We start from the raw sequence: 26,571 nt of genomic DNA, 5'->3' as shown, positions 1-26,571 counted from the left end.
GTAAAGCCGGTCTCCATCCCACGACTGGAGCTCTGCAGTGCCCTGTTGCTGACGCGTCTGCTGCGCCTGGAACGGCTGATGATCTTGGCATCCCGGTCCATCAACTGCACGCTTGGACAGACGCGCGTGTGGTACTGGCGTACCTGCGGGCGCACCCATCGCGCTGGAAGCCCTTTGTCGCGAACCGAGTTGCGGCAATCCAAAAGCTGGTCCTGGCGGTCCAGTGGCGGCACGTGCCTATCGCGGAGAACCCGGTAGATGCGGCTACGAGAGGCGTCAACCCGAACGAGCTGGCCGCTATGCAACTCTGGTGGACGGGACCATCGTGGCTGACGGGTTTTCTGGACGACTGGCCGACTACTGATCAAGACAAGCAGGAGACGACCGAGAAGCGTCACATTTTCACCATCAAGAAGAACTACGATGACGGTTCCGACTTGCTTCTTCGGTTCTCTACCCCTTCACGTCTTCTTAGAATTACAGCCTACTGCCTGCGGATGCGCCGCGCTGGAACACGGTCAACAACTACAGAGCTCACTGCCACTGAGCTGGAGAACTGCCGAAGGCGGTGGCTTCTCATCGAACAGCAGCGACACTATGTGGAGGAGCGTGAGACCCTCACCTGAGGGACGTCTCTGCCGTGTCGGTCATCGCTGCTTGCGCTGCATCCTATCCTGGAACCAGCGGAACTGATTCGAGTCGGCGGACGACTCAAGCACTCACCGTTAATCTTTAAGGAGAAGCATCCAATGATTCTGCCAAAGGAGAGCCACCTATCACTGTTGCTGGCGTGGGAGGCCTATCTTCGGACCCTTCACGGCGGACCACAACTGACCCGCAGCGTGTTGGCGCGCCGCTACTGGATTGTCCACGCCAACTCATTGATTCGAGCGATCATTCATCGCTGCATGCGGTGTACGCGGTGTACGCGATTCAGAAAGGACACCGCCCAGCAACAGATGGGCCAGCTTCCGGCCGACCGGGTGCGGGCCAATCAGCCGTTCCGCTGCGCAGGTGTGGACTACGCGGGGCCGATATCTCTGCGCACGTCTAAGGGCCGTGGCCGCAAAGCTTACAAGGGCTATATTTGTTTATTTGTTTGTATGGCCACGAGAGCCGTACACTTAGAGGCTGTTTCAGATCTCTCCACCTCCGCCTTTCTCGCAGCCTTCAGGCGGTTCACGGCCAGAAGGGGTCGCTGTTCGAGACTGATAAGCGACAACGGGACAAACTTTTATCTCCCCTTTAACCCCGTATTTTAGAGGGCTGTGGGAGACGGGAGTTAAGTCCACCAAACACCATCTTCGGCACATCCTGAGCGAACACACGCTGACATATGAGGAGCTTTCGACCCTCCTCTGTTAGATCGAGACGTGCCTGAACTCCAGGCCGCTATATCCGCTTAGTGCAGACTCGGCGGACTTAGCGGCACTGACGCCCGGTCACTTCCTGATCGGGGAAGCCCCAATCGCTGTGCCAGAACCTTACACTCTAAATGACCCTCCGGGTGAGCTTCTACTTCGTTGGCGATTAGTCACTAACATGCGTGACATTTTTGCCACAGGTGATCCAGAGAGTACCTGTAGCACCTGCAACAATTGGGGAAATGGCGACTGCGCAAGGATGACCTTCAACCTGGCACTCTCGTCCTACTGAAAAACGAACTGCAGCCTCCGGCCAAGTGGGCTCTCGGACGCATACACGAAGCCCGGCCCGGACCAGATGGGATGGTACGCGTGGTGGAGGTCGACACCGCTTCTATTCACTCGCCTCACCCGGTCCATCACAAAGATTTGCCCGCTGCCGATCCCTCTGCATCATGAGGGTGCAGCCACACCATAATCACCGAGCGCTACTTATTTCGTCCCTTGGACGAGGTGGGCGGGATATTCGGGCGCAAGCCGGCCGTCAAAGATCTGAGTCGACAACCGAGCGATCACTCTCGACTCTTCAACGCACTGACAAGCAGTTTTCCCGCGCGACGGATAACACAGCTCTAACGCTGTTTTTTGACCTTGCCAGGACCCTTTCTTGTGCCTACGGGTGGATCGAGGAGCTCGGGGCACGGGAAGGAGTATGGCACCACATTCCGATCCGCGGAACTTAAGCAGTCGAGAGCCAGACGCGAGACAAGCAAGCGATTCTGTTACGCGATAAATGAAGACGATCGATACCACTAACTGTTCGCGGTAATATAATATAATTAACTATCTGTGATATGTGTGTGAGACGAAATAAAACCAAGTGATTGTCAACAAAGTGATTCGTGCTCTGTCTGCCCGCTACTCCAACCTCCCTCAGTCGACCTCTCCCCAACGCCGCACAGGCGGTCGGAGAGTCGATAACATTTTTTAATATATATATATATATATATATATTTCAATTAATTAATAAAAGGCTCGTATAAATTAACAAAATTAAACAAATCAAATATAGTAGGCCAACTGAACGAGCAAATAAATAAGGTGTAAAAATTTATTAATAGTTAAATAATTAAATTAACATTCCGTTACAGAAACGATATAAATTGTAAACGTTTTGACTGCACTACAGTCTTTATCAATACATAAAAGTTAAATATTAAAATACAAAGTTAAATGTTAAAAATACAAAGTTAGTTAAATATTAAAATATAAAATTAAAACGATTCTTCGCTGTTGACCAATAGATATGCAAGGCGATTGGTCTGAGATGCCAAGTTATGCGACATTTAAACATGCTGCGGATATAATACGCGAATTAACTCAATGTCAGAGAAAATTAAAAAATCTTTCAACTTACATTATCGTTTTAACAAGTCCTTTTTCCCGATATTTCAAGTGTGTGTTGCGAAGTCTGAATAACAAATGTCAAAATAGAGAGCGTGATGTATTTATTTATTACCAATGTTTTTTCTAAATTATGATTCAGCAAATTTTATAAGTATGTCAAAATAACTACTGTCTAACAATTCGGTGTCTTTATTTAAATTAATTCCATTTTTCTGTTCTTTAATGTGGATCATTTCAGATATTAGTCTTTTATGGTAATTCTTTTCATGATCCATAATTTTAATATTGTCCCAGTCAAATGTATGTTGTTCGTTTAGAATGTGTTCCGTGACAACCGAATGTCTAGCAGAGTCTAATTTAATATTATTTTTATGTTCTTTAAGTCTCGTTCCTAACTGTCTTTTTGTCTGTCCGACCTCATAAAAGTTCAAAAGGACAGAAATAATTGCCCCACGAATTCTAACGTTATTTATAAATTGAATTGCAACGATTGTGACGCCACATATGTCGGACAGACACAAAAAGACAGTTAGGAACGAGACTTAAAGAACATAAAAATAATATTAAATTAGACTCTGCTAGACATTCGGTTGTCACGGAACACATTCTAAACGAACAACATACATTTGACTGGGACAATATTAAAATTATGGATCATGAAAAGAATTACCATAAAAGACTAATATCTGAAATGATCCACATTAAAGAACAGAAAAATGGAATTAATTTAAATAAAGACACCGAATTGTTAGACAGTAGTTATTTTGACATACTTATAAAATTTGCTGAATCATAATTTAGAAAAAACATTGGTAATAAATAAATACATCACGCTCTCTATTTTGACATTTGTTATTCAGACTTCGCAACACACACTTGAAATATCGGGAAAAAGGACGTTAAAACGATAATGTAAGTTGAAAGATTTTTTAATTTTCTCTGACATTGATTTAATTCGCGTATTATATCCGCAGCATGTTTAAATGTCGCATAACTTGGCATCTCAGACCAATCGCCTTGCATATCTATTGGTCAACAGCGAAGAATCGTTTTAATTTTATATTTTAATATTTAACTAACTTTGTATTTTTAACATTTAACTTTGTATTTTAATATTTAACTTTTATGTATTGATAAAGACTGTAGTGCAGTCGAAACGTTTACAATTTATATCGTTTCTGTAACGGAATGTTAATTTAATTATTTAACTATTAATAAATTTTTACACCTTATTTATTTGCTCGTTCAGTTGGCCTACTATATTTGATTTGTTTAATTTTTATATATATTTCTTTATATATATATATATATATATATATAGTCCTACTGTAACACGATACACGAAGATTTTTTGAACATGATTCGTAGACAGTCATCGTTCGCTTCTCCTTCCGCTTTGCGGTGCGCCATGTATCGTGTTACAGTAGAACGTCTCTTCTCGTCGCGCGCTTCTATTCGCGTGGATTGGCCGATCTTTCTTATTTAATAATTCAATAATTATTGCAAAAATCGCAAAACGGTAGAGGACTTTCCTATTCGATTTAACTCATTTTACCAGCACACGATGGTTGAAGCGACAATTGCCGGACACCCTGTATATATACAATATTTTAAGGGTCGATAGGTCGTCCGGCCAGACTCCGTGTAGCGATCCCCTCATTGGACGAGCTACAACAGCGCCACGCAGCGACACCAACATCCGGCGCCAGCGGAAAGTTCCAGCTGTAAAGATGACTCGAATTTTTAGATTTTTGAAATCTAACAGTTAGATTCTTGCGAACGTTCGGAGTGACAATATAATAACAATAGTTGATTTCAAACATTAACGAGCATTACGTTGTATAAAGTCGTTCAATCGCGAGATGCTTGATTAAAACTATCAAGATAGAGACAAAAATTCCAATTTGTTAGAAACTGTAAATAGTGTATATGTTTTGCGATTATTTCAATTATATTAAGTGTTAGTAGATAAATAAGTTGTACAGTGATTTCATCCGGTTCCTCCTTCACTCCTTATCTCCCTTACTCCTTACTCCTTTATAGGGGCAATACCCTATATCCGAATTGATGTTGGAGACCTCGCACGGTGACAACGCGAAACTCCGATTTCAGTGTTGCCAACGCCGAGAAACCAATTCTCGGGTTTTATGTAGTGGTGCATGTCTGTACACGTACATACACCATTGCATTGCTCACGCGGACGCACCGTAGAGAGACAAGGACCGATAATCACGTGTTCTCCTTGTTCCTCTACCGTGCCGGTATACGCGAGATGCGGCCTGAAAATGCTTTAGGGTGTGTTCCGTTATGCACTGCAAGTACTGACAGTACTACCAATAGCGTTCCGATATAGATAGCAGTGCACTGCGAAAGTACTATCATGAGTATATGACGTCATTAATTTTGACGTTATTTCCTGTTGCGATTACTGCAACCGGCGAGGTAAAGCACTCGCAGTAATCAAGATGGCTACCTCCATGTGTACGATGGAACTAACTTTTAAATTCCATATCTGAATACAATGATACAATATTTTTAACGTAATTTTTACATTTTATTCTAGGTATTTTAATTTGTCGTCTCATTTCATTTATTAATTCCATTTCCAAATCGCTTTCACTTGATGACTCACTCGAATCATATATATTCTCGATTAAATTATATGTAATTAATGCAATAATGGTATTATCCATTTCACCAATTTTTCACTCGATGATTATTAGCGAAAAAGGTTAGTTAAAAGTCTGCTGAAAGCGTACTGTAGTGCGTTCCGTTTTACTATTTTGCAGTAGCTTCAAAGTGCACAAAATTAAAAAGGAACGCTGTCAACAGTACACTTGCACGACGTCATAGTGCCAGTACTTGCAGTGCATAACGGAACGCACCCTTAGCCTTCCGTAGCAGAAGGCAGTAGCGTAGCAAGGCTAATAAGTACCTACTTTTTGTAAATTTTATATATGCTTATGCAATGTGAATTTTGGTAAGAGATACATTATTTTTACTTGTGCGATGTATTCTATCATTTTTTTTCGTAACAGAGTTGTAAGTATATCGGTCTCGTGTAACGTGAAACTTTCGATCATTACTTTTGTCTTTTTCGATCGAACGTGTATCGTTATTTATTTATTTTCGGCCTTATATTTAATCTTTCGGACGTATCACGCGAATACGGTTATAAATCGTGCTTTGATATCATCTCTAAAACAAGCAGACTTTGTCCAACAAATATCGATCGTATCTATGTCACCGCAAACAGTTTCGAAAACAACAAAAATTCATATTGTATTTCGCGTCTCGTCTATCAGCTGATCGTCTAAAATGTATAAAGTCGCGTCGAACTTTGCTGTTCATGTCATCGTAAGTAATATTTCTCGTTAATTCCCGTTAAAAGTATCGATGAATATATACTATAGGATATGTTACGTATCCTATAGAAACTTGCTAGGAAAATAAGTAATAAATATTATTGAAATTAATTATGTGAATGTATATATTTTTAAATATATTAGTACAGTATGTCCTAAAAGTTGCGCAATAAGCATTATGTATATGTATAATGTATGTATATATATAGTGTATAATGTCGTCGTTACAATACAAGTAAAAATGTTCTCTGAAATTTTTTCATTAAATCATTAATTATAGCGCATTTAATAAATGCATCATTAATTATAGCATGCATCAAATTAATTATAGCGCATTTAATATAAATGCATTTATTAAATGCGCTATAATTAATGATTGGATGAAAAAATGATAATTTTTTTACTCGGATTATAACGACTAACTGAAGGTCGATTGTGTAATTTTTTCTAAAGTGAAAATGTGAAAAGTGAAAAATTTCTTCCAATCACACATCGATTTCATTTTAAAATCAATGCGTGATTGGTGGAAATTTTTCACTTTTCACGTTTTCACTTTAGAAAAAGTTACACAATCGACCCCCTGTATGCATATACATATCAATTATATAATTTTTAGGACATCCTGTGTAATATTCCCTAATCTATTCTTGCTGCGATTCCGCCGTGACGTTATGACGACAAGTCGTACACGATTTCTGCCATGTTCTGCCGTCAATAGTTGTTTTGACAAGTATGTTCTATTCTTGCTGTATTTATGTCATCGCATTGTGATAGCAAAACATATTCCATTTCTAATACATTTTACCATCAATAACTGATATAGCAGCTCTTGCTTGATATTTACTATATTTTTACCGCGACACGGTATAATGGACAGTCATGCTTAATTTTTATTGCATTTATGCCTTTATACTATGTCAACAGCTTATGCTGATAGGAGGTAAGCAATTGCGGAAACAGTGGATAGGAATCTGCTGTAAACTCATGATTGGATCTGGGCTATAATACTGTCGACATATTGCTGACATTTGGCTATCTGGGTACATTTTATTATATCTTGTTTATCTCAGTATACTTTTTATTTGTTAAACCTTCTTAAATCCATTTTTCAGTCTAAAATTCCCGAGGTCATGAACGAAATTTTTAAACGAAAAAAGATTCGAGGAAGAAGTAGACTCCAGAATTGAGATCATTTGCTTTAACATTGAATTTTTATTCCGCGAAAGCCTACAATTATGTGCGTAAAAAGTTCCGAAATTTGCTTCCAAATCCTTCAACGATTCGTTATTGGTATATTCTATGTTAAACGGCCGACCAGGATTTACAAGCGAAATTATAGATGCGTTAAAATGTAAAATTCGTAAGACGAAAACTCTCTTTTATTGTAATTTAGCATTAAATGGCCACTGGAAAATTCCACTAGGTTATTTCTTGATTGATTCATTAAATGGAAAAGAGAGAGAGCCAGTTTGTTGCAAAAATCTTCATGAAAGAAATTATTCATGATACTGGAGTGATATTGCATTCGTTAACCTAAGGGAGCTAGTATCAATTTTAGCATGTGCACTAATTTGGGAGCCAATTTTAACTTAGGAGAAAATTTTAAACCTTACATTTTTAATCCTATAACAAAAGAAAAAATTTTTTGTGCAACCGGCGCGCGAAAAGTCGCCCTTTACGCACATGATGGAATTTTAGAAAGAGTTCCCTTTCCACACACCGGTCACACAAAATATCGTAACCAACATGTGAGGGTCATAAATTGGCCGATCGTGCGGATTGTCACACTCAGCTTCACCTCGTGCACCAAACTTCCGCACTCTCGGCCGATTTACGATCCTCCGCACTTGTTAGCTAATAATACTATTGTTTCTTGGATCCTTACCACGCATTAAAATTAGTTAGGAATACTCTGGGAGACAAATTAATACAAATATTACGGTATAATGCCACGGTAAAGCTGCCATAAAATTAACAAAAAAAAACATATTATGTATAAAAATAGTAAAATGAATGTAAAACTAGCTGCACAAACACTTTTAGTAAAAGTCTTTGTGTAGCTTTGAAATTTGCGAATCAATATGTTTCCCAAATGAATTTAATCCGAAGAGACTACTATATTTTGCTCAATGTTCAATGATGCCTTTGATATATATTAAATGATGAAATATGGCTTTAAATAATGAAAATTTTGATGATTTAAAAAATCATGCAATTAGTATAATTGAATATATCCAACAGTTAAAGGGTATCATTAATCAATCAATTTTGTTAAGTAACAGAAAAACTGGCTTTCTTAGTTTCATCATCTGTTTGATAAATATGTTTGACCTGTTCAATATCTTAAAAGAAAAAGGACTTACATATTTGTTAACATATAAACTCAGTCAAGATCACCTCGAAACATTTTTTAGTGCATTACATAGTAGAAGAGGATTTAATAATAATCCCAATGCAAAACAATTTGAAACCGCTTATAAAAGATTGTTTGTTAGGCACAAAATTGAAGCGTCAGAGAAAGGTAATTGTCTTATTAATGATGTGCAGATTTTGTATGTATCATCGAAAAAGAAAAGTAATATTAATGACGGTTTGTTTTCGAAACGGATGATATAAATTTATCTGTGCTAATGCATTTGATTATAACTATTTATCAACATTAAGGGAACTTAGTTCATATGTTGATAATGTAGTAAAATATATTAGTAGATTTGTAGTTAAAAAATTATTAGGAAAAATTTGTCATATCTGTGCAATTTTTGTAACTTTAATATCAACTGATTCATCATTAATTAATTTAAAAAACAGAAATAATTTAATTTTCCCTTCAAAAGACATTATTAAAATAACACAATTTTGTGAAAAAGTTATGAGGGCAAATAGTCACATTATTCGTACTAAAAATAATATTGTATAAGTGGTGGGGGCCATTAAAATTTGTTGTACGTTTTTTCTTTTTATCTCTTATAATTTAACAGATATTCGATCCTAAAGAAAAATACCGTCATTCTTTAAAGGGGTGTTTCACTCCTTAAAACTCAAAATGCGCACATATAAAAAAATACGTGTCTTTTAGATTTGTGTATTTAACAACATATTTAAAAGAGAATCAAATCGGTTCCGAACAGCTGTGACATGTCCCTTGTAAGAAAGCATTAAAAACATGTTTAAACAATTTTTATGTATGTTATTCGTTTGTCTACAAATAGCATTTGAATTTTATCTAATTTTCGGCCGTTCAAACCTTATCATCCCCCTTGGAGATTTATATGAAAATTCCAGTAAAATATAAATGTCAACAGACTTGTATGTAGGCTTCGGAAGACTCTATATGGACTTAAAGCATCAAGAACTTGGAACAAAACTTTTGATAATTTTGTTAAAAGTCATGGTTTACGAAACTCGGAAACAGACAAGTGTCTGTATATAAAAGAGGAAATCATAAACTTTTTTACTGCTCTATGTTGATGATATAATTACGGGAAATGATTTGAAGAAAATTCAAAAAATTAAGTCAGTTTTAAGCAGATTTCATATGAAAAACCATGAATTATATTCATTCTTGAAAATCAATATCGAAAGAACAAATGATAAAAAAAAATTGTTTATAAATCAAGCATTGTATGCTCAAAAACTTCTAAAGCGTTTTGGCGAATGTAAATCTGCAAAAATTCCAATAGAAATAAAATTAATTGAAGATGGACGCAAAAATTATTGATATTTCAAAACCGTACCGAGAGCTTATTGGATGTCTTATGTATATTTTATGATAACTACAAGACCGGATTTGAGTATTGCAGTTAATTATTTCAGTAGATTTCAAAGTAATGCAACAGAAGCTCCTTGGAAATGATTGAAAAGAATTCTTCGAGATACAATTAAACTTGGTTTACTCTACAGTAAAAACAAGGAAGCACTGGTTGCCTATTCTGATTCTAATTGAGAAGGAAGTTTCGATCGAAAATCTACAACTGGATATCTATGTTAAGTTTTTTGTAATATTGTTTGCTGGTCAACGAGAAAGCAATCGACGGTGGCTTTATCATCTACGGAAGCAGAATATGTTGCACTAGTGATGATGACTGCAGAACTATTGTGGATAAAGAATCTGCCGATAGATTTGGGAGTAAGCTGTGAAAAACCAATAAAAATTTATGAAGATAATCAGTCGACTATTCATCTTCTACTATTGATGGAGAAACATAAGTGTTTGAAACACATTGCTATTAAATACAATTTTATTCGTGATTTAAAAGTAAAAAATGTTATTAATGTAATTTATTAGTTTTAATTTGTAGCCAAATTAACTCTTGTAACAATTTCTTTTTTTCTTTGTTTATGATTTTTTCTGCTGCAATGCAGTTTTTGATTGTAAATTGATTATATTAAAATATATAATTGATTAATATCTACTCAAGAAAAGTATTCCTTTCTGCGCTTTAGTCAACAAAAAATAAGCGAAAGTAAAATTCCATTAAACAATGTAAATTTTTTAGAAAATCCATTTATCAGCAATTTTTGTTACAATTTGTTACAATTATCTTATTGTTAGTCAATTATTCTTTACATTGAACACAATAATTTGTCATAATCGAAATATACAAAATCCAGAAAGAACTTTGCTTCCCATCAATATCAATTATGCATCTTTTAATTTATTATAAACTAGACTATCTCACGTCTCAAGGTATTCCATTTTTTTATTCTCCAATTTCAAATTACTTCAATATAAATCACTATATATGTAAAATGTAATAATATATCCATCTTTTAAATACTCTAAGTTTCAAACATTTTGAATTTTATGCGTTTTAACTCAGAATAATAAAAAAGAGTAATATATAATAAAATTGGAATTATTTTGTAAAGTTTATTATATAAAAAAAAATATTTCGTTATTTGCTTGTAGATCTTTTATAAATTGCTATTATAGACTAAAATCGAAATCTATATAATATTACTTATACCACATATTAATTTAATATCAAGAAAAAAAAGAAAAGGAATTGCTACAAATAATATCGGTTTATGTTATTAAAATTCATAGAAATTTGGGAATTAAAAAACTCTGAAATGTTAAATCTCTAATAATAAATTTAAATTTCTACAAAGTTTGTAAAAAAATTAATTTTTTATAATTAATACATTTATCACTAAGGCGTAAGAAACACACAACTTTTTTCAATTATTTCTAATAGTCTCCAGTTCTTTTTCTCGCAATGTACATATAACCAATAAAATTATAGTTACATTCATCATATATTCAATAGCATGCAATATGATGTAAAAAATTGTAGAATTCAGAATTTCATTAAAAGTTTGTTTTCTTTCTTCTCGAAAATCAGAAATGCGAAAATGACTCCATCGATTTTCTTCAATCTTCTCCAGCTTCGTTCCATTAAATCAGAGAATTCTTTCGTAGAATAAGAGATATGCTTGACTTTGCAGCACTGTACTCTCATCTACTTCCGATACCCTGTGATAAAAAGATGAAAGAAGATTAATACTGAAGAAAATTATAATAAAATAAAGGTTCCTTAAGGTTCCTCGCTTCTCATCAACCATGTTGTTGTAACGTCAGAGAAAACACGTTAAAAAGATCTTCAATGCCATTTCGAAATATAAAGATATTTCGATGAAATAGCACTTCAGATGGCTTTAGGATACTCTCGGTTGTCGATTGGCAACGGAAAAAATTTTTTGAGGTATTTTAAAAGTGTGCTAAAACTATCTGAAATAGTGTTTCATCAAATATTTTTTTATTTAAAAATAGCATCTAAGAATTTTCAGCGTGCTTTCTCACCTCTGACGTCATAATTTAACATAGCAAGAACCCAGGAGTCTTAATAAGCACAACTGAACTCCCAAAGATGACTGTTTGATGATGGAATGTTTGTATGTTAATTCTAATTTTTTTGTATAAACTATATTGATTTTAGAATTCTAAATTCGTATTGTAGAAGTCTATACTTTCAAGATTATAGATATTTTTGGGAAAAATACCTATATTGATACTTTTAAACTTTTGATATAACAGCACAAGGATCTTACCGAGAATCTGATACAAAATACCATCTTCCAGGTGGTGGTTCTACAACAGACGCGGCTTTCGCCGATGTTTCCTCTACTTCCGAATCTGAATTGGTACTATCCGATTTATCATCCGGCTTAGGATTCTTATCCTTAGGAAGAAAATTCCATCGGAGATCATCTGGTGGTAATGGCAGTCTTGTCTATTCATACAAAAACAATTCAAATAATTTCGAAATCAATAGATTTTTTAAAATTTTTAGTAAGTTATATATATCAGTTAAAAATTATATTTTTAATATCTTTTATTTTTAATTTGTCTTAACTATCTTAATCTTATAGATATTTTTCTTTCTATTAATCCTTCTATTAATAATTTATTTTGTTTGATGTTGCTTAATTTAACTAGAATTTACTAAATATATTAGTTCTATTCTCCGCCCCCCGTCCTCCAACTGATGCAAAAAATGGGCATAAAAGAACACGATTATGAACATAAGAAAATAATTGGATAGCAATGATATTGTGGGATCCGCGAAAAAGAATCGGGCCTTCGGGTGACTAGACCGGGACTCGAACCCGGAACCTTCCGCTTGCCGGGCGACTGCTCTAACCATTAAGCTACCTAGGCCCTCTGCCTAAACTTCTCGCATCACCCACTTACGCGTTATGGAGGAGTCCCGATACTACACTCGGCCGTCCTGAATTGACATTCGCCCTCGAATGTCGCCACGCGCTAGTGCCACTGGGCTCTTGGGCCTCTTTCCCACCCCCAGCCGACACCCGCAAACCATCTCTAACATCGTTTTGCCTCGTGCAGACCGAATCCTGCCTCCATCCCGGACGAGCCCCCAAATGTGGGATCCGCGAAAAAGAATCGGGCCTTCGGGTGACTAGACCGGGACTCGAACCCGGAACCTTCCGCTTGCCGGGCGACTGCTCTAACCATTAAGCTACCTAGGCCCTCTGCCTAAACTTCTCGCATCACCCACTTACGCGTTATGGAGGAGTCCCGATACTACAATATGTATAGCTTTTCCCTGAAAGTAGAAAAAAGTAGTAAAAAATTGCACAAATTCGGCTCTTATATTAATAATCTTTTGCAAACTCTTGGTACAATACTTTCATAAGGTCAAATTTTAAAAAATTAATAATTTTCAAAGATTATTACAGAGAAATAATTAAAATAAAAAAAATATCTCTTCAAGCATATCTTAGATGTGATTAAAAGATGACGACAGAGGACTAACTTTTCAATGAACTCACTAAAGATTGAACTCGTGATATTCACACATAAGTACAAAGTGATACCACTAACAGAGCTTATTTTAAAAGGCTAAAGTCAGTTCGTTAAAATATCTGAGAGCTGTTTTTGACAATGATTGATCAAAAGGAAAATTTGAAAAATCTACATAAGAATATCTGCACATATTTTTTAGATACGCAGAAGAACTTTTGGGCAGACCTGAAGTTCGAAATCAAAAAGAGTTCGTCGATTACACATAATTCATATAATAGACTACTATTCTTTGCGCTAGTAATAGATTACATACTAGACTGACGCTTATTTTGGACTTGAACGAATTTTTTTGCTCTCAATTGTTCAATCCATTTCAAATGTCTGGAAAAAGATATTCTCGCAACACGAGTTCTGTAGCTCAATATTAAAAGGTGCTACCGACCATCGATTTATTTATATTTAAAAATAACATGGGGTTTTTAAGTAATTTTTTTAGCTGTAATTTTTTCGATGTAAAAAGATTATAATTTTTGGTCAGTTTTATTTTTAATCGCGTCAAATATGTTATTGGAATTTTAATCTAATTTTTGCTGAAAGTACGTCAAATGCATAAGTGATTAGCACAAGATTCAAATTTTTACAATTTTTATTACATCTCAAAAAAAGTACAGCTAAAAGTTACTGAATAAACCCATGTTATTTAAATATAAATAAATCGATGGTCAATGACACCCTTTAATACTAAGCTACAGAGCTCGCGTTGTGAGGATATCTCTTTTCAGCCATTTGGAATGGATTGGACAACTGGGAGCGAAAGAATTCATTCAAGTTCAAAATAAACGCCGATCTACTACATACTTATAGGTTATTATACTTTGCGCTAGTGTTGGCCTAGACAATTAGGCCTTAAAACTGCATTAAAGTAGATCAGAACTCTTATATTAAGAGATGCAAATGCGGATCATATTGATAATACGAAGTAGGGATGCAATCCGGTATTGAACGTTCCATTATGTAGTGTAAAATAGCTGTGGTTATATTATCTTTCGAAAAAAGTGGACAATCCAAATGTGGAAATCTTATCTAATCTTGGCCCTTTAAATGGTCCAGGACAAAATATCAACGATAGTTATACTTAAGAAGACAGATAAACTCATCTGAAATTGCTTAGAGAATCAGAAATTGCTTAGACAAATGTCTAAATAATGGTCATACTTAGGTGGACAGGTAAACCCATCCGAAATTGCTAAGACAGTTTCAAAGATTTTCAGAATTCTTCACGTTTCATTCATTGCCTCATGACTGGTCTAGAAATTACAAACGTCCTCAATGACGTTGGTCTTCGATTAATTGGAAATCAAGGGCAAAAAGGCAGATCAACTTGTTAAGGCTGATTCAATGTCAAAGATATTGGAACCGGAGTTGATTCTTGAGGGATGTTCTATTGTTTGATGATTCGCTCGGCAAGAACCTAAACAAAAGCAAGATTGGTTGATAGAAAAGATGTCAGAATAGCAGTACAGTTATTCACAGGACATGAAAATATGACATGGCATAAAATTGTTATAGCTTCTCTCTTAAGTTAACAGTAGTAATTATTTATTATTCCATTTTGTAACACGTTTAAAAAAGTAATAATTAATGAATTTATCAAAAATCACTCTATCTGTAAATAAATTGATATCGCTGTCTTGTGTCTCTTCGTAAAGTTGAGTAATGTTTTTGTACGAAACATCTTTTTGTAAAAGACGTAGGAAAAAAGATATTTAGGATGGAACATTAAATGGCCTAACTTTTAGATGATAGAAGGAAAAAATTGTTCTTTATAAAATGTTCATACAAAGTGTCCCATAGAAAATTGTTGAAACTAATCAGCTGTCATTTTTTAATGCTTGCAGTTATTGAGAAAACAAAAATTGTATTGAAAAAAGGAAAGTCTACAGTTTTTAATGGATATAAATAAAATGTTTGTATACTAGTTTATTTTATTGAAAAAAGTGCTAATAATCACATATGTAAGCTAATGATAAATATTTTTTAAAAAGTATGTACTATTTGAATTTGTACAAAATTCTGTTCTTTTACGAAAACTCGTACAGACTTTTTCTAACATGTCATTTTTAATGTTATTGACGATCCTTTTAATAGTGGCTATTAAATCTGGTACTGTTAAAAATATTTATCATTAGTTTATGTGATTTTATGTGATTATTAGCACTTTTTCATTATTTTTTATCAATAAAATAAACTGGTATACAAACATTTTATTTATATCCATTAAAAACTGCAGACTTTTATCTTTCCAACACAATTTTTGTTTTCACAATAACTGCATGCATTAAGAAATGTCAGGTAATTAATGTCAGCAATTTCCTATGGGACACCTTGTACATAATATCTCCGTAATCTGATAAGGAAATCTTACATATATAATTATAATAACAGTCACTAGTATTTAAATAGAAATTGTAAAAATAATCGACCAAATTAGCGAGTAAATAATTTATTGAGCTTTACGACGTTTCGATCATGTGATTGTGGTCCTTTTCAAGTGAAACAAAATGAATGAAGTTAATGTTAAAACATCATTATACAATAGTTGTCAGTATTATTTTTTGAAATTATACAAGTCAATCAATTGAAAAATGCGAAACATTAAATATTATAACTCGGCGAAAAGTCGTCAAATTCTAATATGTATAGATATATAGTATTATAATATGATAAAATGAATTAAGTTAAAATTAAAACATTATTATACAATAGTTGTCAGTAACATTTTTTTGAAATTATAGAAGTCAATCAATTGAAAAATGCGAAACATTAAACATCATAACCCGGTAAAGGATTGTCAGATTCTAATATGTATACATATTATAATACTATATGTGTATATTAGAATTTGACGATTCTTCGTCGGGTTATGATGTTTAAGCGGAGAGCACACACTTTTGCATAAGCGCATAAGCATATGCATAGGAAATTCGATTGGTTGAATTTCTTATGCATATATTTATAGACCAATCAAGATTCTTATGCTTACGCTTATGCGCCTATGCAAAAGTGTGCTCCCCGCTTTAATGTTTCGCATTTTTCAATTGATTGACTTGTATAATTTCAAAAAATATTACTGACAACTATTGTATAATGATGTTTTAACTTTAACTTAATTCATTTTGTTTCACTTGAAAAGGACCACAATCACATGGTCGAAACGTCGTAAAGCTAAATAAATTATTTACTCGCTAATTTGGTCAATTATTTTTTACAACTCATAATTATTAAAATTGTTACCTTATGTGAATTTGTTTACTTTTTACATTTTTCTGCCCAATTAAAAAAAAGTTACATAATAATTGCCCAAAGTGTGATAGTATGTTAGATTGAACTGTGCCAGATTAAGACTGTATTCAGATTGTATGAAACTTGTACAATTGGAACATAAATGTCAGCTAAATTGTCTTTACTCAGTATGAAGATTCCTGGCTCCTGGGCGACTATGTTGGAATTGTGACGTCAGAAACGAGAAAACACGCACCAAAAATTCTTAGATGTCGATCATTTTATGATTGTTTATTGACTGTCAAAGGAAAATAATAGTTTCAGATATATTTTAAAAGTGTGCTAAAGCCATCTGAAATAGTGTTTCATGGAAATATCTTTTTATTTCAAAATGTTATCTAAAAATTCTCCGTGTACGCTTTCTCGCCTCTAACATCACAATCAAACATTGTCACGACGAGAATCCAGGAGCTAAAATTATTTTCGTTTTTCATGCAACTGCAAACTATCTTTTCTAGCAAGCTTTTAATGCAAAAAAAATTAGTTTTGTACGACTGTATAGATGAATAAATTGAAAATTAGTACGATTGTATAGATGAATAAATTGAATGCATGCAATTGATTTTTTTTATTTATTATATTATTTGCCAATAAAAGATATGCTAGCAAAAAAATATTATGTAAAATAGTAATAATTCGATATTAGTTTTACTATTAATGATTAAACTTTAAAAATATCATATCTTATTATTTAATATCAATAAAATCTGAAAACATATCTGCTATTTTAAAAAAAAGTTTTAAATTGTATAAGCCAAAAAAATAATCTACCTTGACATAAGCAACGTAGTGACCACCATGAACGGTACCACTGTGCTCGACGACCCCATAAAGCGCATAAAGTCGAGGTTTTTTTTGATTCGTGCAAACCGGTGCCAAGTTCAATAACATCGGAAATGAAACATGCTTGAAAACCTTCCGAAAGCCAACTCTCTGCGTTTGAAACCTCTTCAGATGCAATATCAACACTGGAGGTACTTGAGAGATGAGATATTGCTTGGTATTCGAAGTGCATACCATCTTGGTCAAGTTCTCCTGATTCTGAAAACATGATAATAGTACAGAGTGTATACTCAAATCTTAGAAATAAATTCTCTGAAGATTCCATGATTTTCCAGGTACTTTTGTTCAAAATTTCAGGTAAAATTAAAGTATTTTAAATAATATTTAGAATACAATTTTGAGATAAGTTTATATTGATCTATATAATTTTTTAACATAAATAAAGTATTTTTTTAATATAATGTAATATAGTCTTATATTATAATAAAATTTATTTTAATATATACTTTACATAAAACTAATTATATTCTTGAAAACTATATTTTAAAATTTAAAAAGGGGCAATTTTAAAAAAAAATCCCTGAATTCAAATCCATGATAATTTCAGGATTTTTTAACATAGAACAAAATTCCAGGTTTTCCAGATTTTAAAATAAGTAATAAATTAAAAGGCCAACTTAACGAGCTAATTAATTAGGTGTTAAAAATTTTTTATTCTACGTCATGAAAATAATACAAATGATAATTAGTAAACGTTTCAACTGTACGACAGTCTTTATCAATACAAATTTACTAATTATCTTTTGTATTTACTAATTATCATTTTTATTATTTTCATGACGTAGAATAAAAAATTTTTAACACCTAATTAATTAGCTCGTTAAGTTGGCCTTTTAATTTATTACTTATTTTAATTTTACACGAGCCGAAATTTATTTTTCATTATATATATTTCCAGATTTTTTCAGGGAGTATACATCCTGTAGTACTTCTTTTGTTTCATAATTTGTTTTATAATAATTTTATTAATTTACAATTTTTTGATTATAATATTAGACTAGAGAGGTTTTAAAAATTTTCAATGTTAAGTTTAATTTAAAGTACCTTCTTTTGGCGAGCTGTGCACGCTTCGCACACGACTTTGTTGCTTCCCGTCATTAATTCTAATGCAGTAAATTGATTTAAACATGATTCCACAGAACATTCGCCTTCCTTGGTTGTATATCTGCCAGACGATTGATGTTCAGAAATTCCCAATCTAGACATTCCCGTCATTATATCGCCGAGTTCATTATACAAGTCCTGCTCTTCGGGATCATCACCATTAGAAGTTCCGTTATTGTATTTCTTTCTATTGCACTTTGATAGAGTAGTTGCCATCCAAGTTTCGATACCGTCCAATCTAAAGAAATATGCTTATCAATATCATGCTTATGCAGTTCGTTATTCTAAAAAAATTTTTTAGATATTTTTAAATACATAAATATCAGAATTTCTCGTCAAATTACTATGATTTTTAACGGAATTATGAACGATCAAAGTAAAAATGATTATTTTCTTTTAAATTTTCGATAATTTGATAAGGAAAAAGCAAAATTTAAAGAGTGATGGCAAAAAGACCTGTTTTCGCCCATTTTATAGGGTCGAATTTTGGGACCTCAAATTACAAACTTTTTTTATGCCAAATAGTACTATATGATGAGATAGTAATCCCAGAGAAATTTCAAGATGAGCATAGGCACGGTTCCTTAGATATGAAGAAGTGAAAGTGATAATTTTTGTATCTTTAGAACAGTGTCTATGTTCATTTTGAAATTTTACTGAGATTAATGCTTCATCTAATAATATTTGCCATAAAAAAAGTTTGAAATTCGAAGTTCCAAAAATAGGCGAAATTTGTCATCACTCTTTTAAAAAACGATTTTGCAGGGAAAACTTCAGGCTTCAATGCAAAAAAGTCAAATATTAAAAAAATTTTTTTTGTGCGTGCAACACGTCTACAAAGTGAGAAGAAAATTTTTCATTTCGTTGAGTTCATCGTTTTCTGAATAATGTAAAAAATAGATATAAAGAATTGAAGAAAATGAAAAACAACCGTTACTTTTCAAAAGTATAGATTTCAAGTTTTTAAATTCTTTCTCATTTTTTGAAACACAAAGTTACAGCTATTTAAAATTTGCCTATTTCTTGGACAGTTTTTTATCCCTTAATTGCGGTGTTGTGTGTTTAGATGATTTTAAAATGAGCTAAAATAAAGATGAGATAAAAATATGTAAATTCATCTTAGATGAAATTAGATTAGATGAAGATGATTTTATTTTAAATATATCTAGATAAAAAATAAAATTATATGGCGATTAATCTAGATAATTTTCTAGATAAAATTTTTAAGACTGTTTATGTAAACACAATTATAAAAAAATGTAAATTATAAAAGGGATATAAAAATATATGTATTTACATTTTTATTTATAACGTTTTATCGCTTACTGCTAAGTAAGCGCACACGCGCGCACCCACACACACACACATACACGCTCGCACACACACGCGCGCGCGCGCGCGCGCACACACATACAAAAGAAATGTAAATCCGACCGGGCAACCTTCGCGCGGTAGACTTTGAGTAATGCTAACGCCGGCGGTACTGTAACTTTCAAGCTCCATAACTCGAAAACTACTTAAAAAGAGACTTAATTATAATGTTTTGAAAAGCTCTCGAGATAAGCTACAAAAATATAGAATGAAATATAGATGCTTCATTAAAAAATTTCAAGGTCATTTTTATATGACCTTGACAACACTTTTCAAGGTCATACTGATATTGCTATGTATAATCCATTACTTGAAGCCCTACAACTTTTGTCTGAAACATTTTTGTCTGGCGCGCTCAGTTTTCGATATAATCGGCTGATACGGGTGGTCTGAGACACCCTGTATATATGTATGTAAAAATTTGAATTTGAACATCTGACTATACAACCTTTCTGTGTCATTGACAGGACTGGTGGGGCTCTCCTTAGAAGCAACGGAGCTGCTTAAACTTGCAGTGGGCGCTTCGGGGCTTGTGATGTCGGAATTGGGAATCATGGTAGATAATGCCGTGGCCGACGCTTCGTTCTCGGAGCTAACCGATCCGACATTCCCGTCGAGTTTCTCTGACGGCATTCTTATCTGAGTCAAGTCTGTCATCGATACGTCGGTCGGACTAGGACTAGGTAACACGTTAATGTTCACCAGATGTCTAATTTTGGTTGTGTCCGCATTGTTACCCAGATTACCGTCTTCCAGACTGGTCAGAGTGTCAACATCGTTATTGAAGTCGTTGCTTGAATGATGCTGATGATGATCGGTAAGAGATATAGGACTGGTAACAGCGGACGCTTTCTCCGAACTGTATCCGGATTCCCCGATTTCTGGATGAGAATTATCCACTTCGATATTATCCTCCACGTCAGCGTCACTCTCTTCTATAAATTAAAAGTAATATTAAATATTTATAATATTATATAATATTTCATATTTTTTGTACTATAAATTTTGTTTATGAGAAAATTAGTTTAAAAGATTAATTGACATTTTTTTCAAAAACATTTTATATCATTCAAAAAAATGTTTAGCATAAACACCGACGAGGTACTATTAAAGATCGACGGCCTTACGGGAATTTATGTCGCCTACTAAATAGGCCTGTCGGTACGCTGTCGATAACTATTAAATTCCTATATATAAATACTTATATATATATATATATATATATATATATATATATTTAATTATTAATTATGTTAAATATAAACCATATAATTATAATTTACAATATAGTAGAACAAATAAAATGTTCTTATTAGCTTATTGTCATTAGCTATGATTATCGACCGATGTCGGGCCCACTTGGTAGAGCCAGAAATTTACCCAGGGCCGACAGTCTTTAACAGTACCTAGTCAGTGGCATAAATAACTAGTTTTTTTTTTTTTTACTATGACAGAAGTAGAAGATTTAAATGCAATTTTCATATTAATTTTTGTATCAGTTAATATTTGGTATAAGTGTCCATTATAAAAGTCGAAAATTATAATTAAATCCTAATACTAATATATACAAAGCAAATGAAACGTTTTATTAATTAGAATCAAACAAAATTATACCTGACTTCGGAATGTTGTCATTATTTTCTTCCATAGAATTATTTGAATCTTTCAACACATAATTATGATTCTCATTCCTTTTCAGCTTTCGATTTTTCCTGGCTGCCTTCTTTTCTTTTTTTAACTGCTTCCAAGATGTATCCAGAGCTTGATAATCGCGTTGTTGATTGCTTATCGTATCGAAGGTTTCAGCTTCACTGTTTTTTCTTCTGTATATATCAGAGAATTATAATATAGGTATATTATGGTATTAGCTAAATAAAATAAAATAAATTATTATGTACAGAGTGTCCCATAAGAAATTGCTGAAACTAATCAGCTGTCATTTTTTAATGCATGTAGTTATTGAGAAAACAAAAATTGTGTTGAAAAGAGGAAAGTCTACAGTTTTTAATGGATATAAATAAAGTGTTTGTATATCAGTTTATTTTATTGAAAAAAAGTAATGAAAAAAGTGCTGATAATTACATATGTAAACTACTGATAAATCTTTTCAAAATGTGCACCATTTAAATTTGTACAAAATTCTGTTCTCTCACGAAAACTCGTAAAAACTTTTTCAAACATGTCATTTTTAATATTATCAACGATCCTTTTAATAGCTGCTATTAAATCTAGCACCATTAAAAATATTTATCATTAATTTGTGATTTATCATTAATTTGTGATTTTGTGATTATTAGCACTTTCTTCATTACTTTTGATCGATAAAATAAACTGGTATACAAACATTTTATTTATATTTATTAAAAACTGTAGAGACTTTCTCCTTTCCGATACAACTTTTGTTTTCTCAATAATTGTTGCATTAAAAAATGACAGCGCAATTCAGCAAATTCCTGTGCAATACCCTATACAAATAAAAAAAGGAACTTTCTCTTTACTTCAAGAGTGGCGGCTGTGGTTTGTCCGCTGTGACGGGCAGGCTCAGGTCCAGGAATGGCTCGGTGCGTTGCGATGAGTGATGACAATCCAAACACTGTAAAGTAGACACCAATACGCCACGAAATATTGCTTCTGGTCCCAGTAGTCGCGTGCTAGCCTGATTGCCGTAGAATTTTATACGAGATTTCAAGCCCTTCTCCACGCAATCTGGTTTTGTTTTTTCACTCAGGCCTACTTCTTTCAGAATTATGATCTGATATCTCTACAATAGAATTTTAATTTGCAATGTATAAGATCTTTATTTATCTTTGTAGAATCTGTATCCTTACAAAAAATTAAGAATTACTTTCTTATAACATCCTAAGTAGCAAACAAACGTCATTAAGCATCAAAATACGCTTGCTACCTAGAATATTATAACATATTTATTAAATTAACTTAATCACAATTACTGTAAATATAGAATATTCTAAAAAGTAAAAGTCAATGCTAATTATAAAATAAAAAGAAATTTAGGGTTCTCTCGCTTACCCGAAGATCTTCATTTCGTACTATTTCCAGTAAATGTCGCAGTAACTCGTGCGAGTCGTGTTGCCCTCCGTCAACGCATTGTGTAGTTTTTTTTCTAAGCTTACAGAGAAGATTCAGAGGTGTATATGTCTGATAGCCATTAGTGTTCTGCATTTTGGATAAGGTTTCGCATAAAATTGATGTAAAACTTCCCCATCTCTCCAAAGTCCCCTCAATTGGTGGCTATAAGTCAAGTAAATTGAAAAAAAGCAATTACATCTCATGAAAATCCCTAAACGAAAGCAAAAGAAAGAGAAACCAGTAAACATATAAAATAAACTATTCTATCGAATAAATTTGTTAATTCTGATAATGTATTTCCTAGTTTTTTTTTAAGATAAAAAAAAGATAATTTCAAACACAAAAGTAAATATAAAAAAAAAAGCAATTACATCTCGCAAAAATCACTAAACAAAAGCAAGAGAAATAAAAAATAGTAAAAATATAAAATGAACTATTCTATCTAACAAATTTATTAATACTGATAATGTAGTTCCTTATTTCTTTTTAAGATAAAAAGAAGATAATTTCAAAAGCAAAACATACAAGTTCCATTTCTTCTTCAGCATCAAGAGGTTTATGTTTTCCACCTGGTAAGACAAATTTTTGACCAGGTAAACGTAGATCATCCAGCACCTTCATCAAATAAGGAGTCTGTGCTAGACACTGAAGCACAGCATTGAAGAAGCAGGTGTTTCCCAGATTTGCTAACCCCTATAGCACAATTTAAGAAAATTTTTTCATTATAAGTAGTAATAGTAGTAATTCATTATGAGTATTTTAAATATTTTTGTATGTCTTCTCTCTCTCTCTCTCTCTCTCTCTCTCTCTCTCTCTCTCTCTCTCTCTCTCTCTCTCTCTCTCTCTCTCTCTCTCCTCCCTCTCTCTCTCATTACTTATATATCATTATGTATATAAATGTATTGAATAATTCAGTTTTATTTATTGTTAAATATAAAACTTTCTGTTCTTAAATTAGCAGGAACTGGTGCAGGAACAGAAAAAAAGCCTATTATTATATAATTATATCGCTTTTCTTTTGACCGAGTGTATATTCTGTATATTTTCCACACATATTTTATGTATTAAAAAATGTCCCTTAAAGATTTTCCCCAAAAATACAAATTAAATGAAAACTAAATTATATTATTCACATACCCCAACTTTAGGAAAATTGTTTAACGTTTTGTGCTTCTCTTTTTCCTGAACATCAGTTATTATCTCTGTTTGGCACTGGATTACTGGTGTTTTTAATTGTTGCAGCGGTATTTGCGGTATGGAGACACATTTTTTGATAAATTCAAAAGTTTCCAACAGCTTTTTACTGAAAAAAGACAATACATGTTTATAAAAATATAAAAGTAAATATTTTTTATAATTAAGGCTGTGTACCAAAATGTCATTTGGATGCAATTCTCCCTATCTTTCTGATATACAGGGTGGGGAAAAAGTATGGAAACCCTGAAAAATCTCAAAAAATATAAATTTTACAGAAAAATGTTTTGTATAAAAGTTGTGGGGCTTAAAAAACCTACTTATTAATCTTATCAGTTAGACCTTGAATGGCATTGCCAAGGTCAGGGCAAGGTCATCTTGAATTTTTTTAAATAGAATCCCCATTTTTTATTACATACTGTTGAAGCTTATCTCGAAAGCTTTCCAAAACCTTATCATAAAGTGTTTTTTATGAAGTACTTTTCGAGTTATAAAGATTTGAAATTTACAATTTTTTGACATTTAATGTAAAATATATCTTGTAAAATATTCAGTTTTCAGTAATCATACCTTAATACTTTTATGCCTGGAATAATGAGACCAATCAATTGGTGTAAAAAAAAAACAGTTGCCTTTAAAAAAATATGTTTTAAATTACATACATCCTTTTTAAAGCAACTATGTTTTTTTTTACACCAATTAGTCTCATTATTCCGTACATAAAAGTATTAAGATATAATTATCAAAGACTAAATATTTTGCAAAATATATTACATTTTATGTCAAAAAACTATTAAATTGAAACTTTACAACTCAAAAAGTACTCAATGAAAAAATGTTTTATTATAGTGTTTTGGAAAGCTCTAAAAATAAGTTACAACACTATGTAATAATAAATGTAGGGTTCCATTTTAAAAATTTACGATGACCTTGCCTTGATCTTGGCAACAGCATTCAAGGTCAAACTAATAATGTCGGTAAATAGGTTTTTATAAGCCCTACAACTTTTATAAGAAACATTTTTCTGTAAAACTTATATTTTTCGAGATTTTTCAGTTTCCATACTTTTTCCCCACTCTGTATGTACACATATATTTACCTGCTACTAGGATAAAGTTCAATTTCACACTGATAGCACCAAACACTCCAATGATGAATGTCTGTCAGTATGCAATGACAGTCGCTGTGAGGTTTTTTGTAATGCTCCATAGCATGCTGTTTCTGTTCTTTGCCACAACTTTGTTCTCCGCATTGTAAGCAAATCCATAATGGCTTCAAGATGTACTGTAAATTTAATAATTTGAAATTAGACTTTAATATCACATATGAGATTGCAATCAAATAGTATATTGCTTACAGTCTCCTCTGTTTTTTTCAAGTCTGCTTCTAATTTCTTACAAACAGAGCATTCGCTCAATATTCCAGTCTTCTTTATGTTCTTCTTTACTTTGTTCAGATTGACAGCCTTTGCTATATGCAAACATTTTGTACCTGTTGATTATTAATAAATATTAAAATATCCATGCAAATTTCACTAAAAAGTTATTTTTTGAACTTCACAAACAGAAAGAAAGAGAGAACGACAAAAAAATGTTTCAACTTATTAAATATTGTTTTTAAATGCTGAACTTTTAAATACTAATATCCTAATATACTTAGATTTTAGAATTTCCAGATCGTAATTTTTTTAAGTGTAATTTACTTTTTTGAATATAAAACTCATTCTTCAAATTTTTTGATTTTATGTATCTTTTAAAAGTTTTCTAAGTCTGCAAGAGTCATTTTTCTAACCTAAGAATTTGAATGTGTACAGAATAAACAGGCAAGAATTCAGAAATTTAAAAATCCATGGCAGGAAAATTGGAAATTTGAAAATAAAAAAGGGGAAAAAAGGATTGGAAAATCCTTGGATCCAAAATATTGATTTATATATAATCAGGTTAGGTTAGGTTAAAACACAATGATCTATAAGAACCAAGGAATCCACAGATTTGCGTGCAAATAAATTGTGTATTTTCTTGAACCTGCACTCGCTTCCTCGCAAGACTCGGTGGAGGCTTCGCTGATATCAAGATTCGCATCTGGCTCCCTGTTCCGTTTCTTACTCATTTCTCGTCCTCGCGTACGCACGTGCGTACTCGCCGCGCCAACAACCCTCTTGCCCGATTCAGCCAAATTCTTGATTCTGACGTTTGCATGAAGAAAGAAAAAAAATGCAAAA

At 33.0% G+C, this 26,571-nt stretch overlaps 1 protein-coding gene and 1 long non-coding RNA gene across 6 annotated transcripts; one reads left to right on the top strand and one right to left on the bottom strand.

Moving 5' to 3' along the window:
* Positions 1-5,841: 5,841 nt before the first annotated feature.
* Positions 5,842-9,311, top strand: LOC114940758 (uncharacterized). 2 transcript variants are annotated; one of them, XR_003821532.2, is made up of 4 exons: positions 5,842-6,128; positions 6,753-6,866; positions 7,061-7,176; positions 7,249-9,311. It is a non-coding gene; the product is annotated as an uncharacterized LOC114940758 (long non-coding RNA). The 2 variants fall into 2 exon arrangements; XR_003821533.2 differs by lacking the exon at positions 5,842-6,128 and adding an exon at positions 6,356-6,371.
* A 1,309-nt stretch (positions 9,312-10,620) lies between these two features.
* Usp16-45 (ubiquitin specific protease 16/45) lies at positions 10,621-26,560 on the bottom strand. Of its 4 annotated transcripts, none has more exons than XM_029315504.2 (13): positions 26,375-26,559; positions 25,708-25,841; positions 25,450-25,634; positions 24,294-24,459; positions 23,682-23,849; positions 23,097-23,318; positions 22,565-22,827; positions 21,681-21,889; positions 20,515-21,001; positions 18,636-18,933; positions 17,520-17,789; positions 12,188-12,369; positions 10,621-11,612 (listed from the first exon to the last, which is right to left on the bottom strand). In XM_029315504.2, the coding sequence occupies exons 1-13, from the start codon at positions 26,457-26,459 to the stop codon at positions 11,540-11,542; spliced, it is 2,742 nt and encodes a 913-aa protein (XP_029171337.1). In that variant the 5' UTR covers positions 26,460-26,559; the 3' UTR covers positions 10,621-11,539. The 4 variants fall into 4 exon arrangements, 2 of the variants coding, with proteins under 2 accessions (XP_029171337.1, XP_029171339.1); XR_003821530.2 differs by lacking the exon at positions 10,621-11,612 and adding an exon at positions 14,622-14,877 and having other exon boundaries at positions 12,317-12,369; positions 26,375-26,560; XR_003821529.2 differs by lacking the exons at positions 10,621-11,612; positions 12,188-12,369 and adding exons at positions 13,140-13,206; positions 14,622-14,877 and having other exon boundaries at positions 26,375-26,560.
* Between the last annotated feature and the right edge of the window lie 11 nt (positions 26,561-26,571).

This window comes from Nylanderia fulva, unplaced genomic scaffold (assembly GCF_048542155.1).
Source record: "Nylanderia fulva isolate GAGA-0341 unplaced genomic scaffold, ASM4854215v1 Scaffold204, whole genome shotgun sequence".
NCBI classification, from domain to species: Eukaryota; Metazoa; Arthropoda; class Insecta; order Hymenoptera; family Formicidae; genus Nylanderia; species Nylanderia fulva.
This window is presented reverse-complemented; position numbering and strand designations above follow the sequence as displayed.

Excerpts from the sequence above, each read along its gene's own strand:
- Usp16-45 (XM_029315504.2), bottom strand. The coding sequence starts at position 26,459 with ATGAGTAAGAAACGGAACAGGGAGCCAGATGCGAATCTTGATATCAGC. Across the intron at positions 21,002-21,680 it reads TGACAACATTCCGAAGTCAG|AAGAGAGTGACGCTGACGTG; the intron begins GTATAATTTTGT and ends TTTAATTTATAG. Across the intron at positions 11,613-12,187 it reads TATTTTGTATCAGATTCTCG|GGTATCGGAAGTAGATGAGA; the intron begins GTAAGATCCTTG and ends TTTTTATCACAG.